This window comes from Rhagoletis zephyria, unplaced genomic scaffold (genome assembly GCF_001687245.7).
Source record: "Rhagoletis zephyria isolate East Lansing unplaced genomic scaffold, Rhagoletis_zephyria_1.1 Rzeph_scaffold_00007, whole genome shotgun sequence".
NCBI classification, from domain to species: domain Eukaryota; kingdom Metazoa; phylum Arthropoda; class Insecta; order Diptera; family Tephritidae; genus Rhagoletis; species Rhagoletis zephyria.
Genome location: NW_016157091.1, coordinates 759426 through 776864, shown reverse-complemented (window position 1 = coordinate 776864; position 17439 = coordinate 759426). Strand labels below are relative to the sequence as shown.

Below are 17439 nucleotides of genomic sequence, written 5' to 3'. Positions count from 1 at the left end.
CTTCATATTTTGATATTTTTAGCCATTCAACTTTTTTTTCGTGCAACCCTGCGCTGAGTTGAACGCAAATGTTGAACGCAAAGTTGAACAATGCAAACACACTTTAAGTACAGCATATTTTGCCGATATGACGTAGGGTTGCCTATTTACACGGGACTTGAACCTTAAGAAAACGTCATAAATACCTTTCTTTAAAGTGCCGTATCTTGGAAACCTTTTAACGCAGCTTAGTGAAACAAAATGTATTTCTTCCGGCTTATTATGGGCTTTAATTTTTAATTGTGCATTTATTATATTAATGAAATTGTATATTTTTGAAAGAGGAAAGGTGTGTAAATAACAAAAACAATATGAATAAATCGTATTAACTTTACTAAAGGTCTGAAATCATGAAAATCCCTTCAAGGAAATGGCAGAATTGAACTTTCTTGCAAGTTCGCATGGGAAATCTGCTTACGACGTGATTGGAGGACATTTTAAGAGACTGGCAGCTAGAGCAAGTATTCAACTCCTGATGTTACAACAAATTCGTACACCCGAACCCCTCTACCAATGGGTTGCCTGTAAAAATAACTGCAACTAACTTTTCAGTGTACTTTATTTCGACTATGGCTACGTGCCAATTACTTTTATCTTATTTTAAGCTAGTTTAAAAGTTTAAATAACTTCAAGTTAGGGAACCTCATATCCTTATTTAACGAATCTTTAAATCAATAAATATTGTTTTTCTTTTTAGTTCTTATAGTAATAAAAGCGTTTAATATTGCTTCATGTCACCTAGACCTTCAATCTCTTCAACTTTCATCCAAATCTATAGAGGTCGCACACAGAGGTGGCCGCGGTGACATGAAATGCCTCATATAAAGTAGTATTATAAAGGTATAAACGCCGCACCTGACAGTGCAGCTGCTTTATGAGAGCAACAATTTGCCAATTACGCAAAATGTCTGCCATGTTCCCCATATTAAAATAAATAGCTGCCGAATAATTCTACTTCGTTTTATCGCCATACTCACAAACCAAATGACAAATTCAAATATTTACTAACATATATCGACCAAGCATCTACGGTCGGTACTATGCAGGCAAACATGTTGGTGGGGAAAACCCTTCCGTTTATTCTCTTCTTTATTTGCTTGCTTAGCTGAAAACCATAGGTGCACCAATCCCCTTAATAGAATTCGAAAAATAATGAATTCACATAAAAATGAGTTTGAATCACTCAACTGGTTGGTGGTGTCAATGTGAGTTTCGCTTGTTTATGGTATGAATGAACGAGTTTACCCGCTAGTGAAAGACAAGAATTCGTATGTCCTCTTAGTATCTTCATTCAACTAGTTTCAGCTTAGCATCGGCGCTAGACTCTAGTTATGAGATGAATTTATGAATTCTGCGGTACATTCAGAACATGAGCTGATTCCTGCAACCCTTTAGTATGCATATATTTTAATAAGATGCACATACAAGCAAAACTTATTTGGTTATACATATGTACATGTAGGTATGGAGAAGAAACGTAACGAAACGTGGACGTACGTAAGGTGGCATGCAACCCAGACTTTAAAAGCGCATATAAAGGTATAGGAATTATGAAATTTGGTAAAGATGGGATAATTGCCACGCCCACCACTCTTGTGGGTGGACACATTAAATTTAATCCGATCTCATTGATATTTGGTTTTATTAGATAATCCTAAATATATACTACTTTTTGCCAGTTAGAATACAAATTCGGATAAGCTAGTGGGCATGGCAGTTGACCGATTTTTACTATCGGTCCTATGCTGAATGTTGACTGTTGGCATCAGCCATTTTACTGATACGTTGATGATCGTCGACGATGACGATGACGACATTTAGCATAGGGCCGTATATTTCAGATGTGAGTATGTCTTCCTAGCTTAATACAAGTTACAAACCGAATTTCATTGGAATGGATAACATTTACCATATCCGCCCCAAGTAGTAGGGGGCGTTACAGTTTGCCAATTTTCTCCAGCTTTTATACTTGTTCCTTTCTTAGTGAAAGTATTTGAGTCATAGCTAATTTTAGCAAAATCTAGGTAGGTTTACTACCTTTTCCGGCAACTTTTATAGCGATCTGCCAGTGGAAGCGTTCAGTATATGGCGGATTGACGACATGGACGCAGCCGAAATTTGTCTTGCTATTAGTTTAAAGTGTACAAAGTATTCTTGTACTAATCACTCTCCATCGCACGACGCCGCACTTTGTGCTTTGTGAACACTCCTTGTGAATTAATCGCAATGCTTTCGACAGAAGCATATTTTCATATTTCATGTCACCGCGGCCACCTCTATGCGCGACCTCTATGGATTTGGATGAAAGTTGAAGAGATTGAAGGTCTAGGTGACATGAATATAAAGCAAAATATCAAAATATTCGCCATAAAAAGGTGTTTGCATTGTTCAACTTTGCATTCAACTTTTGGTTGAATGGCCTTTCAACTAATCGCTTTCAACAAAGTTGGTCGCCAGCCAACATTTAGCCATTCAACTTTTTTTTCGTGCAACCCTGCGTTGAGTTGAACGCAGTTGTTGAACGCAAAGTTGAATAATACAAACACTGCTTTATATTCATGTCACCTAGACCTTCAATCTCTTCAACTTTCATCCAAATCCATAGAGGTCGCGCATAGAGGTGGCTGCGGTGACATGAAATGCCTCATATGTAAATATCAGTAAATATTAATATTATTAATAACAAAACTTGTGGTTTACATGAATTTACCTGGTAAAATCGAGAAAATCAGAAAATTTCTAGTTCAACTCGCATAAGATCTAATTCTTATTAATGTATAGCTTCTTTAGCGATCTTACCTAAAGCTCGGGGTTCTCAGACGTTTATTTGTAGGTTCTGAGGAATAAAAAGATAGGTATTAAACAAAAGTGCCAGTTACCAAACGCGAGAAAAAATGCTGTTCACAACTGTTACTAAATTTTCTTGTGATAGTCGTTGAGCGGTACTTATTTTACATTTGTGAGTATAAAATATATCTCTTCACTTCTTCAGAAGAATAATCCTAGGTTAAAGCACAACGTGCTAGTTAGCATTTCTGTAAAATAGTCTTGAGAAGACGCGTAACCAGTACGTAACTGCTTTTTTTTCGTTGAGCACAACCAATCAAAGACAAAAAAATTTAGTATACGTATACCCTGGTGTACAAAATGCTCACTACTAGGAACTGGATAATCCTTACTAATATAAATTCGAATGATTTGTTTGTTACGCTTGCAAGCTTTAACTACTGAACTGATCATAATGAAATTTCGCACACTGGTGACATTTAGCACAACTTAAAAGATAGGATAGCTTTAATCTCGATTGCGCAAAGGGGGTGACACCTCCCATACAAAAGGAATTTTTCTTAATGCATAGCTCTGGAACAATTTGTGGTAGAGTACTGGAACTTGGTATGAAGGTATATGAAATCAGTACTATACTCATGGAAAAAATGTGGGTTATTGGAAAAGGGCCGTGCCCCCTCCCATACAAACTAAATTGTTTATACCACCACTTGTTAACAAATTAACTTCAATTCAAAGTATTTGATACGTTAAATGAATTATTACAATATGGATGTCGATAGAGTCGTTGTATCCCAGAAATGGTGATTCTTAGGAACAAAACTGTCATTACGATTTTTAGAGATCTGAGGATTTTTAGAGTCTAACCTATTTTTATGATAAACCTAACCGTTTAGCTAAAACACGGTAAAAATCAATTTATGTGACCTTTGACCTTGAATAATTTTTTTACACCACACTCGCCAGAATTGGATTTTTTGGGCATAAATCCAAGATTTTTATAGCAATATATTCATGGTATCAGTTATTTTTATAAAAGTAAATGTCAGCTAAGAAAATTTCCAAATAACAGGTCATGTGTTGGACATAGTGAAATAATGTAAAGTGTACCAGGTAACTGACGTCTTCATATTTGAAAGCAAAATTTGATTTTTTTACTATTTTTTCTTTAATTTCTGGTGTTCGCTTTTTTCAAATCTGGCGTTAACCCTTGGTTTTGTTGCATACCTCTGTCCAATTTCGGCTTAGATCCACAACCTTCCGGACTGAAAACATCAATATTACAACGCTATGTGAGCTTTTGCACAAACAGCAAGAATTTCTTGGCATTTTTTCTTTAGTTTTTTATTCAAATCATAAAAATAAAAAAATTTATACGGAATGATAATAATGAGATTTTTGATGCTGTTTTTGAACTTTTTTCAAAGACTGATTTAAGAAAAACTTGAATAACTGAGCCGAAACCTTACCAGTTTAGACTTATGAGCAGGGAACGGATTTGTAGGATATAAAAACTTATAAAAAAGGCAAAATAAAATAACGAACTAGAATACGAAAAAAAGACAAAAGAAGGCATTAAAAAAAGACAAAAACCGAAAAATAATCAAAAAAATACATTTATTTTAGAAATAATTATTTTACAAGTAAAAAAGAGAAAAAATATGAACTATTTTCATTATATCGACCCCTTTGTGCAAAATTATCGTATGTTACAAAAACCAAATTTTACAGGAAAGTGTTTTTCTGTATTTTTCTCTGCTTTGGCTAGCACCATTAATACCATAGTTTAGATTTGCTGAGATTATTGAGAAATATAACTAAAAACAAGATTTTTTTGTAGCTATTGGGATTCAAGCCGTAATATTTGCGTTATGGGTTGTAAAACAAAGTTGCATCAAAAAGTGAATTTCGTAAAAAATGTAACATACAATAATTTTGCGCAAAGCGGTCGATATGAAAAACTTGTACTTTGAATCTTTGACTATTTTCTCTTTTCGAGTTTTTTTATTCACAAAACTTTACTCTCTATAGTTTTAGTAACATTGAACCACAAGATGCATTTGGAATTTTTCTGGCAGCATTTTCATTCGATTTTTGCGAAGAAAAGCATTGAATATACTAAACGTGAGCTCGACGTGGGTTGATACAAGTGGCTACCCATTTAAACATGGAACGTTTAAAACTTTAATATTACCAGAAATAAGACCTTTTTCTTTGCCTCTTACAATTAAAGGTAGAAAAGGCAAAAAAAGACAAATAACGTAAAATAAGCAAAAAAAGGCAAATATCTTAAAAAGGCAAAAAAAGGCAACATCAAACGAACATATATGGAATCAGGGAACGCTAAATCGTGGACATTCTTAATCGAATATACTCTATCTCTTTAGCAGAAAACAGGAAATTTCCATAAAATCCATTCCCTGCTTATGAGGTATCATTGGTAAGGTATTTTCTCACCCTTTTAATTTCTTTGCGAATAAGCTCATTCAAAGTATGAGAGAGGAAGGTAAGATAAACGAGTGTCATTCCATGTTGAATTAAGATGTGTTGGTATTGAATAAAGAAAAAATTGGGACGTGAATGAGTTTTTTTTTGCAAAGAAATAAAAGGGGTGAAAATATACCTTTCCACTGATACCTTACAAGTCTATATCGGTAAAGTTTTGCAGCAGTTATTCAAGTTTTTCCTACACAAATCTTTGAAATAAGTTAAAAAACATGATCATAAATCTCATTATTATGATTCCGTTGATACACTTTTTTTAATATGTTTATGTAGATTTTTTAAGCTTAAACTATTTTGTCATCTGAGGGGATTTTTTCCAAAAAAATCCTTTAAGAAAATATTTTTATTCATAAAACACTAAGGCTGTATTTCTTTATTCATTCTGAACGTTTGGAATAAACTTTTTTGTTTACTTATTCTTTAGAACGTTCCTGATGATATGTAAACGTATATTTCAATGGCATTCTGTTCATTCTGGTTGTGAAATGGGTTTATCCGGAATGTATAAAGAAACGCAGCCTAAATTTTTAGAGGTATTTTCAAACCGATCCAGAGCACTTAAAACTTAATATTTTTCCGAAATATTTTGGTAGAAGTCTTAAATATACTAGGTTTGGTACACCCGCCGGAAAAACTGCAACTTTTTGTGGTGATGCAGACGAAAAAATTATAGCCGCACCAAATTTTCACAAGTTTTAAAATATTATTTTGGTTAGTGTTTTATAGTTCATTCTTTAACAACATCCGTATAAATATAAGTTTAAAGGCAGTGTCACCCGATTGGGTATTTGCCAAAATTTGGTGCAAATCGTACCCCAATTGTTTGAATATCCAAATATTTCTCCTTATCCCAATCACAAAAATTAATTTGTTGCATTGTACCAATCTTTTCACTACAAAACAAAATTTCCATTTTTTTTGTACTAATCTGTACAAATGTACCAATCGAGTGCCACTGCCTTAAAAATTTATGCAATTTAAAATAAAATTCAACAAATTTTAGTAAAAATTTCGAGTTTTTTAATTAGATTCTGAGTATGCAGTTTTGTAGCCCGTTGAATTCTAGTAGGATAAAGCACAAGTTTCAAATGGCTAAAAACTGCGATTGATTTTTTAGAATTTTTAAAAAAGCTCGAAATTGTACGAAAGTTTGTTGATTTTTTTTTTAATATTGCACAAATTTGGAAACTTGGATTTACACGGGTTTTGGTAAAGAATGAACTATATTTTTATACAAAAAATAACCAAAATTAAATAATAACGAAAATAATACGTTAAAACTTGGCAAAAAGTGGTTCGGCTATAATTTTTTGACCAATATCTTTAATTGGACATGCATATTGTGCATAAAGGAAGTACATAACAAAATTAAAAAAGGATATGTCTTTTTTACCTTTTTCAAGTTTTAGTGTCTTAAAATCCTAAAATTGAATATGAAACTGTTGTCAAAAACCTGGGATTTAAACTAAATAGCAGACTTACATGCTCTGATCATGTAAACTACACTATAGGAAAAATATATAATATACTTAGGCCACTTTGGTTCTCAGCTGCATATCTGTCTCATGATGTAAAATTAAATATAGTTAAGACGTTGATTGTTCCATTAATCACCAATGGGGAAGTGGTTTATGGCAACATGGATTCTGACTCCCAGAGAAAGCTACAGCTCGCCATAAATTCTGCGGCTAGATACGTTTATTTAAAAAAAATATGACCATATATCTAACCTCTCGAGGAATATTTTGGGCTGTGATCTCACCACATACCTTAGTTTTCGAAATCTTCTGTTTTTGCACAAGTTGATAAACTCACGTACTCCGCTGTATCTATTTACGAAGTTAAAATTTGCCGTATCTTCTCGTACCTCCCTTTACACAAGCTAAAGGTATCATCCCGCATGTTCTTTGTTTGTGCAGTTGTGCTCTGGAATGCACTACCTAGTGCTACAAAAATGTTAAAACATCGTCATTGCTTTAAGTTGGCCCTTCTTGAACATTTTCAGAACTTATCTCTTACTCTTTATTAATCTTATCAGCTCTAAAAATCATGTAACGAAAATAACTTAACCTTGCCCTAGGGTGTCCTTACTTAAAAATCATGCTTAAAATAGTATTAGCTTTTAAGATATTCACAAAATAAATCTGTATTGATATTAGAAAGTTGATGTGCAGGCAAAATACTTAGTCTTAATTTGTACAACTTATAAATAAATAAATAAATAAATTTAGGTTTTTGTCAACCATATTTTTATATCTCAATTTAAAATACAAAAATACCGCTCCTTTTATGTATTATTTTGGTCGTTTAAATTTTTGTATAAAAAGTATGGTTGGAAAATATTTAAATTGTTGCTATTCACTGCATTATCGGCATATTTCAAGGAAAATTTTCGCAAATCACAAAAGTAATTTGGTTAAATATTTCCAAGGTTCTGCAGTTCACTTCCGAGTGAAATTCAAACAAAGCCACTTTGAATTTAAATTGAATGGGGTTAAAATTCACTCGGAAGTGGATTGCAGAACCTGCCTGTATATAGGATAATATTATACGGTGTGAAATAACCAAGAAATTTTTCTAAATTACTAAAGAGCTTTCGCCAAGGATTAACTTAGTCGACCTAGGTAAAATACATGTTACTTTGTTAAATTTGCTCAAGAAGAAAGCTTACAAAGATTTTACTAAGTTATTTTGGTTGCGATAATAAAAAAAACTTAGTAGGGTAATTTAGCCTAAGTTATAAGTTGTGCTATACCCGAATTTAAATTAATTTTACAGCGTCTTGAAATCGGTCAATTTTTGTGGTGGTGGTGCAACCAGAATAAGTCGAATGGTTTGGTTGACAAATTATTTCGAGTGTGGATTGTTGCTTGTGAGAATGCTACGAGTTGAGCGAACTCAATGTTGTTCGGATTCATAAGAGATTCTGTCAGTTTGTTGCCCAGACACGAGATGTCCTCTTCTACCGGCGTGAATGAATGCATGTTAAAATTTGTTGTGTGTGATTTGAGGTTTGTTTTTCGTGCATTCATGCAGACCTTTAATGCATACCTGCATACATACAAACATACATATGCGTGCTTCCCTGAAGTCGGACATGACATAGTTAAATAAATCATACGAAAACGGAAGTCACTTATAAAAAAATTTTGCGTTGTGAGTTAGGTTGATACAAAAATTAGGTGCGCTGGGAACACTGGTGTCGAGAAAATCGATGAAAAGGAGAGATCATAACAGAAGTGGTTTCAGAGTACATGTTAAAATAACCAAAACTCTGTGAATCCTGTGAGATTTTCCTTTCTTAAATATTCTTTAAATAAAGTCAAACTACGGACCATAAGAACCCATTTGTTTTTAATCACGGTTTAATTTTGAATTATAGGCGGCATACACAGTAGGCTGGGTCGATTTTGTATGGGGGAAAATAAAAGGCATTTGACGGTATTGTAATAGTAATATTAAGGGTATTCATCAAGCCTTATAAATGCATTGTAAACCTTATAAACTTATAATTGTGTAAACGTTATAAATGGACTGTCAAAATTTGTATGGAAACTAGTTTACACATTTCTGATAAATTTCTCCAACGATTTCACTGAATAAACTTGATAAACTGAAGCCAATGCAACTCTGCCGCAACTCTAGCTATGTTTTCTTGAGCAATAATCGGGATCCGCATTAAAATTTTGCACACAAATTCAACAACAACGATATGATCCTGATAGAGATCTGGTTCAATTATTATCCGTTCTGTTTGTTTTGTTTCACTGATAATTTGGATGCAAAGTTTGGTAGCCGTGACAAATGAATTCATACACAAACAGACATTCTGCCATTGTTTCATCTAACTTGGTTCAAATTAATCGCCTGTATGTTATATGTATATTTATTTAAATAGATATTATCTCGTAAATATAATTTTTTCCTATTTAGTGAGTTAGTTTCTATAATTTCTTTATCCTCGTGCTAGTAGTATAAAGTTAGTGATACTGAGCTGGATAACCAAAGAAAACACGACTATTGTCGCAAGTATAAACGAAAAGAGAGTGTGGGTCGTTCATGTAACAGAGTGCGTAAACTTATAAGATTATGTTCTTGATAAAGTTTTCAATTCTTCATTACTTCAGCAACCAAGTTAAGGAAGGCAATTTTTTTAAAAACAACTAGAGATCCACGTAAGTTTTTCGATATAACTTCAGCAAATATTACTCCATTGGTACGTTATAATTACACAGGTCCACAAAAAAATTCGATGAAAGGTTCCTTTGACCAAACCTAGTCTATGGCATGTTTTTGGGGTCGCTGAACACGAATCTGAAGTCCGTTTTGCTCCATCACGTCTAGATTTTTTCCTAACCTCAAAAAAAACCTCGGATTTTCTCTGTCACGTAAAATCCAAGATGTTTTTTGAGGTTAGAAAAAAATTCAGACGTGATGGAGAAAAACGGACTTCAGATTTGTGTTCAGCGACCCTAAAAACATATAACAGACTAGGTTTGGTCAAAGGAACCTTTCATCTGTTACTGCTTTGTGATAATAATATGATGAAAATCATTCAGATTATAAAAAAATATTTAAAAAAAAATAAATGTTTAACAAAAACTTTTGTCAACTTTGTTCAACTTTTCAATTTCAAACATAAGTAAACTAATTAGTGTTTCTAGAAGTTGTGCTTGTTCAGGGTTCCCATACTCATTTGCATACACAAAAATTTTTCCACGATGATGGAAATTAATGGATTTTCTATTAGAGCTACCGAAATTGTTCCTAAATTTGCGAAAATTCGCGAACTATGGCTAATATTAAAACAAGATTAGAATATTTGGAACCATCAACTTAAATGCATCTCTGCAATATTAATGCTGTTGTTTACATCTTTTGACTATAGGCCAGTGCAATTATTAAGAGAATTCAATTCAAATTTTCTTGAAAATAGATAAGTTTGAGATAAACGATAAGCTCAAGTGCTGCGAGAAATGACATTTTACCTTATCTTTTGCGTTAACGGGTTCATTATCTAATAATATGCACCAAACCTTTTTGCTGAACCCAGAATTTTTAACAAGAATTTGTCTTATTCGAGTAGTTTCCTGTGTGTCACTTGGCGGTTGATGCGCGGGCTCCTATAATTAAAATAAAAGACTAATATTTTGCAGGCTTGTTGTTGACCAACCAAGGGATTTGAGACAAATAGATTTTTGACCCGCCGTAAACACAGTGCGTCTGACTCGCGAGTAGTATTGGATGTATTTGTGAAAATAAATATGTGTTAGTTACACCGACATGACTCCTGGAATGACTCTGAATGATTCAACTATGTGTAGTCGAAGGCGAGTCAAAACATACATAAATGACTCGCGAGTCAGCCGCACTGTGTATGCCGCCTATTAAAATGTGATAACCGACGTGGCATATTGGACGTGACAGCTTTTTCCCCCATACAATACTTTTACTAGAAATACATATTTATATATTTAAATTTTTCATTTATTTATTCAGTTCTTCTCTCCTCTGTTTTGCGTTTTGATAACCTTTTGTAACCATATGCATGTGAAATAAAAAACCAGCGGTGCAAATTTGAAAAATTTCACCCTTAAATCTCTGCACAATGTATAGAACTCCCAGTAACTTTACATGCGCAACTAATAGTTTCTTCTTATCATTTTAATAAAATTAGTGATTTTTTTGTTAGATCTGTTTGAAATTTTTTCAAAAGCAGCTAAAAAATAACACAGGGCAACATTGTGGCACTGTGTGCGGCAGATATTAAAGCTGTTTTTTTATAGACTTTTTTGTGCTTATTACGAAATCTGTAAGCATAAAGTTTCCCTCAGCTCCAGGTTTTGAGAAAAGCGAGGTCAAAGTGTCAAAAAATCGTGTACTTTGCAATATTTTAGAAGCTCTACCAAAGAAACAAAAGGTGATAGAACCTTCCACTTGGGCTTAAATTAAAGGCAGAACTCTCCACTATTACCCCTCTCGACTAATACCATCTCTGCATCTTCATCTGATGGTTATTTACATATAGTCATTTATTGAACAATCAAAATTATTGGAAAATTGTGCTATTAAAAAAACTGCCAAAATCAGTTTTTGCTGTTCAAAAAATGACTATAAGGGACCTCAGGGTCAAGGTGCAGGAACGGTAGGTTTTACGGATTGTAGTCGGAAGATCAAGCCTCAATTTAAGCGTAAGTTGAAGGTTCTATTAACACTTATTTGATTGCGGTAGGTACTCGAACTTCGCCAAAATCAGTTTTTGCTGTTTCTGTTCAATAAATGACCTTAAGTGATAATCAGATCAAGGTGCAGGGATGATAATTCCAACTTTAATTAAAGCCTATGTGTTTCTTTGCTAGAGCTTCTCAAATATTCCTAAAAACGCGATTTTTTGACACTTTGACATCGTTTGTCTCATAATCTGAAGACGGTAACTTTACTTACGAATTCCTAGTCAGCACAAAAAAGTTTATCAAAAATAGCTTTAAGATTTGTCCCCCACCAATTTTTTCCATATTTGTTGGACTGTGTAATCTATTTGTTGAAGCTGATAATGATATTTATTTGTAGCAAACAAAAGTCAAATGGCTAACATGGCCACCAAAATCATTGAGTGAAACTACCTCTTATTTTTTACCATGGTTTTCTCTTAGAATGCGATTCTAAGAAATTTAGATGCTGGATAATGGATAATTTTTACTGGAAAAGCACGCGAACAACCCACATACATATGTGTATTACTATAAAAGAATTATAAGAATACATACCTGTACTGTTAAGCGATAAATTTGATCCATGTCTGGATGACGGTTTCGAGCCTTGTCGACTCAAAGGACGGGAATTAGGTTTCGATCCTGCGCGTGATCCAGAAGGCGTTATGACACTGCGAGTACTGGTGTATGTAATTTTTCGTGGAGTGTATCGACCATGAGCGCCAGCTTGACTTAATTCATTGTCACTTAGAGAGTCAGGAGTAGAAGCTGATTGAGATGAACGGGACGGTCGTGACATTGGTATGGAACGTACCGAGCGTTCCCGAACCTTAAATAAATAGTGAAAGTTACAGGTACAGTAAACATGTTTAGAAAGATGTAAAATTTTGTATTTTTAAATACCTGAAAAAATAAACCTTTTTGACTTACCCAATGTGTTGTGGGATGACAATGCAATACATGTGGGCTTAATGGTAAAGAGCGACTATTATGACAACGTACAAAGACTGTACCTCCTGCCCCCATATGTATAGGAAAAGCACACGGAACTTGCTCTTGTGTGCGTATACGTTCGAATATGGGCATTAATTCTGCTAAATGCTCATCAGCTAAAGATTTTGTTAAATTATACTTGGTAAATACTATGCCAAAACATAAAAAATATTTCAGGCGTTAACGGCAAATGGTCATTTAAAAAATCATATCTTTGAGACCGTGTTTTTGGGAACTTATTACCAATACGTTAATGTACGTCTTGTTTGAAGCAGTAATTACATTCATCCAATAAAAGCGGCAAATATGAGTAAAGTTAAGTTTATTTGGACAGAAATTAGCCAACTATGCATAACATTCACTTTAATAAAATAACCATAACGCATGCTACATTTGTAATAACGCCATCACATTGCATAGTAGCACAAAACGGTATATAAAGACTGCGGCTTATTTATGAGCATACATCAACATAATAATAGCAAAAATAACAATAAGTAGTTATTCTGGTACATACGTTCGTACGTCTATATAAGAGAGTACTTCTGAAGCATCTTTGAAAGAATATCCATAAAGTGCGAGCATCCTCAATAAATATTGAAGAAAGTTTGAACAAACAATAAAATTTTTACAGCTATCAATTGCCATTATTTTATCAATTGACAAAAAATAAGGTACTTATGTACATGTGTTACATAGTTGTATTACATATAGCCTTTCAGTTAAAGGGGAAATACACGACACCAGCTTGCTGGCACCATCAAATGATTGTATATTATTATTTCTTTTATATTTTAATCAGTTAAAAGTGTTTTATATACACACATATTAGGTTGATTGACTCGGTTTTTTCGGAATTTTTAGAAATCTTGATTTCTCGAATGCTGAGTAAACCGGATTTTTACAATCGAATAAACTGGGGTTTTACCTAATTTATTAATTTACCAGATTCGAAATATTTATTTGATTAAAAATGGAACCAGAACATTTTTATTAATTTTACTATATACCGATGGCTGAGTGGAAGATCAATCTATCTCGGCAGTCAGTTCGAAAACGCCCTATCTCAAAAAACTTTTTAAGAACGCTCTACTTTAGAATTGGATTGAAGAACGCCCTATTTCAGAATTTTATTGAAAAACACTCTATCTCAGGATTTGGGTGAAGAACGACCAATCTCAGAAGAATTCGGTTCAAAAACACCCTATCTCAAACGAAAACACATTGAAAATGTACTTAGATAGGGCAATTTTGAATCGGCAACTGATATAGGGCGTTTTTGAATAGAATTCTCAGATGAGGTGTTTTTCAATAAAATTCTGAAATAAGGCGTTCTTCAACCAAATTCTGAAATACCGCGTTTTTGACAAATTTTTTGAGGAAGCGTTTTTGAACTGGCTGCCGAGATGTGTCGATCTTCCACCCAACCATCGATACATACCTCAATATTGGAAAATTTTCAACTACAGAATATTACCTAAAAATAAAAGGAAACCCGAACGAAACCTTTCACTGTTTTTTTTTTGTAGCAGCTTACTAAACTCTGTCTAAATAAAAGCATCGATTACATGTTGCCTTCATTCTCATCCAACGGCAGGCTCATGAAAAGGCCAGATCCGACGGGTTTGGGCCACAGGGAGAGGGATGTCAGATGAGCTGATGTGAGTGGGCATAAAAAGAGGTAGTCAGTGTCGTCGGGGTATCTTATCCAAATTGGATTTAACCTGCTACAATATCCCGAATGAAGTTGTGCCAAAGTATCGCGAGCCCGAAGCATCTCGAGCTTTGCGTCCGCGATAGGTTGTGTTTGTCTCCGGTGATTGCCGAAGGTGTTGATTGATATATTTGTGTGACTATATTTGTATAGTTGGTCTGGTTCAGCGGATAATGTATTATATTTCCCAAGATAGTCAGGTATACATGCCAGACTTTTTCCCAACAAAGAACCGTCGTTTTAACGATCTAACCTGGTTAAGATCGGTGAACCCCATTAAGTGTGCATTTTTCACAAATTTTTTCTGTTCTACTTGTTATTGTATATCATATTGTAATTTTGGTCATGATTTCTGACTAACAGCAAGTATTACTCAAGTATCTTAATTTAAAAATGGGGAACCGGTTTTTTCCAATGGCCATTTTTCGAATAAGGACGCGTGAAAAACAATTGACGAAAACACACGCTTAAAAAAAGTTCGGCGAAGAAAAACGCGTAAACACAGATTTATACCTGGTCAAGGACTGTCACTTCAGCATCATTCCCCAAAGCTCTTGAGATTGCATACTGTTACATCCGCGTCTTTCTTCGCCGTAAAATAGGTTAACGCGTATTTCTTCGCCGTCAACTATGTTAAGAGACTTTGTATGCGGCAGGTTTTTTAGGCGTCTTTTTTCGTGGTCAACTATCGAGCTCGAGTCTTTATCCATGACTACATGAGCCGTGCGAACGAGACAACTGCCAGGTTATCAAACCTTTTATTATTAAATCATGATATATGTATGTATTCTTATGAGTAGAGAATGAGAAGTTATGAAAAGTCAAAAAAAATTTGGTATAAAAATGACACGCAGGGAACTTCGAGAAAGAGTTCGTGAAACGGACCATTTTTTGCGCGTTGATGAAATATTATTATATTTTTTTTTTAATTTTCACGTAGTCCTAAACATTCTGTAAATGGCTTCATAAGTCGTTTTTAAAAAATATTTTAAAGTTTAATTTTTATTCTCATTTAAAAAATTTGCAAGGTCTTTTTGAATAAAATCATTTTGCTGAAAAATTAATGACAATGACAAACACTAAAATATTCACAGAGTTTAGTGAGAATCCGAACTTTCTTTTAGAATATGCGCACAACGGGTTATTATGAGCTGCATTCGGTTTTCGATCTTCGCTGGTTATGGAAGATCGAATGTGAACTTCGTATTATGAGCTATGCAACCGTGTCGTCGTTGTCGTTGAGTATCGAATTTTCTGTCGAACAGAATTTTGCTTTCGATGCTGTAGCGAAGTGTTAGAAAATCCCAATCGGAGAGCTGTTGATAGTTTTAAAATATTTTAAATAGATTTGGCTCGAGAGTATTGCTGCAGCAGGTTTTTAGTAGCGGACAGCAGGTCTACAAACGCCTCTTTAGACAGTCGGAAGTTTTTAATAAATCTGTAGACAAGTTTCATAAATGTATATCCTGGCCAGTTTACTAAACTCTCATCCTCTGACGAATCGTCGATACAGTAGCTCATTTCTGTAACAATTCTCTACCAAGGCGAATTGAGATATGAATTCGCCGCCCTGTTCTTTACTGCTAATGAGTAGTAGAGAACGACGTATATTCTCTACCAGTAGAGTAATAATCGGAAGAGAAGATATACAGAAACGAGCTACAGAGCTACGTTGTACTCATTCTTATCAAGTTTTTATAAACTCGCTTCTTTTTCACTTCATTTTAACTTGCACAAATTTACATAAATATGTATAAGCACACTACTTAGTTTGCTCGATTTGTAAACAACCAAAACGAGCGAAATTCACAATAGCGCTATTCCTCATCGAATGAGCGTCATAATACCAAATGAAAATTCGTTCGACCAGCACTTCCCACCACAGTCGAAGGTAGGGTTACCAACATTTTCTAAGAAATTTATAGTACTTTTTCAAAAAAATCCGAAAAATATAGTACATTTCAAATATATATAGTATTTTTTTAAGAAAAAGTAAAAATGCTTTTTAAGTGTACATCTTTTTTCTCTCGTATGCATTTCCCCTATAAAAAAATATATTTCTTTGAAAGTATCATATCCTTTATCACTATCAATATCTAAATTAATATAAATCAAAAGTTAAATTTTATTAGTGAGATATTCGCTTTATTTCTCTCATCGTACCATTTCAAAATCTTAATAGAACAAACTCTTTCGGTGAATGCCGAAGTTGCGGGAATAGAGAGCATAATTTTAAATAAATTTGGTAAATCTTTCTAAGTATTTTTAAAAATGTTGCCATTTTTGATCTATGGACCCTTTGTTTTAAATTATATTTCTTTTAATATTGATATTTCAGTATAAATGTCATCCATTTTAAAACAAGTCTTTCTTAAAAATTAGTAAAATATATTTATATTTATAATTGAAGAAATATAGTATTTTAGCATACTATATTTTTTTCCAACAGTATATAGTACGCATACCCAAAAAATAGTACAATACTATATATTATAGTACGGTTGGCAACCCTAGTCGAAGGTCGAATGCAACTCATAATAGGGGCCAATATGTATAAAAAGTATAAAAAATTAAATAACTCTTTTTGAGCCATTAAATAGATTTATTTTTTTAGTAAAAAATTAAAATTAATATCACTTACTACTAAAATTAGTTGTTCCTAAATTAATATTCAAAGAAAACCTTACCAATTTTTTTAAATGCGAATAAAATTAAACTAAAAAAATGTTTGAAAAAAAACGAGTTATACAACCCTTTACAGGATATTTAGCTAAGAACTTAATACTTCGACATCGCAGAAAAGAAATCCATTTCACGAGTTTTCAGCCATATGGTATGTACATAATATGTATGTATGTATTTTAGGGTGATCAAAAAAAAGGTCAAGTCGGAATTTTAATGCCCTGACCCCCCTAGGATTGTTCTATATCGAAAAAAGTACACCCCTATTTTTTTATTCTGAAATCAAAAAATATTTAGAGGTCGAGGTTTTCCATGTATTTTATATGAAAAAAAACAACTTTTAGTATAAACGGTATAGAATTCTTGAAGATCAATATTTTTCGATCGGAACTCTGGTTTACTTCAGGAGACTTTAAATAATAATACCCAATTGTTTTGTTGTTGATTTTTAAGAATTTTATACCATTTTCCCATATACAATGGAAAACTTGAGCGCTTTTAGCGACC

General features: G+C 33.4%; 1 protein-coding gene across 19 annotated transcripts in view; it reads right to left on the bottom strand.

Annotated features, from left to right (window-relative positions):
* Positions 1–17439, bottom strand: part of shot (dystonin-like protein short stop) — an 852754-nt gene that overhangs the window by 95930 nt on the left and 739385 nt on the right. For 13 of the 19 annotated variants that reach the window (XM_017608278.1, XM_017607978.1, XM_017608215.1 and 10 more), the window contains 2 exons: positions 12474–12652; positions 12099–12372 (listed from right to left, as the gene is read on the bottom strand). In XM_017608278.1, the coding sequence (XP_017463767.1) occupies positions 12099–12372; positions 12474–12652 (453 nt within the window). Of the gene's footprint in view, positions 1–12098; positions 12373–12473; positions 12653–17439 lie in introns of those variants that run through there. The other 6 variants (XM_017608094.1, XM_017608854.1, XM_017608976.1 and 3 more) reach the window with 3 other exon arrangements.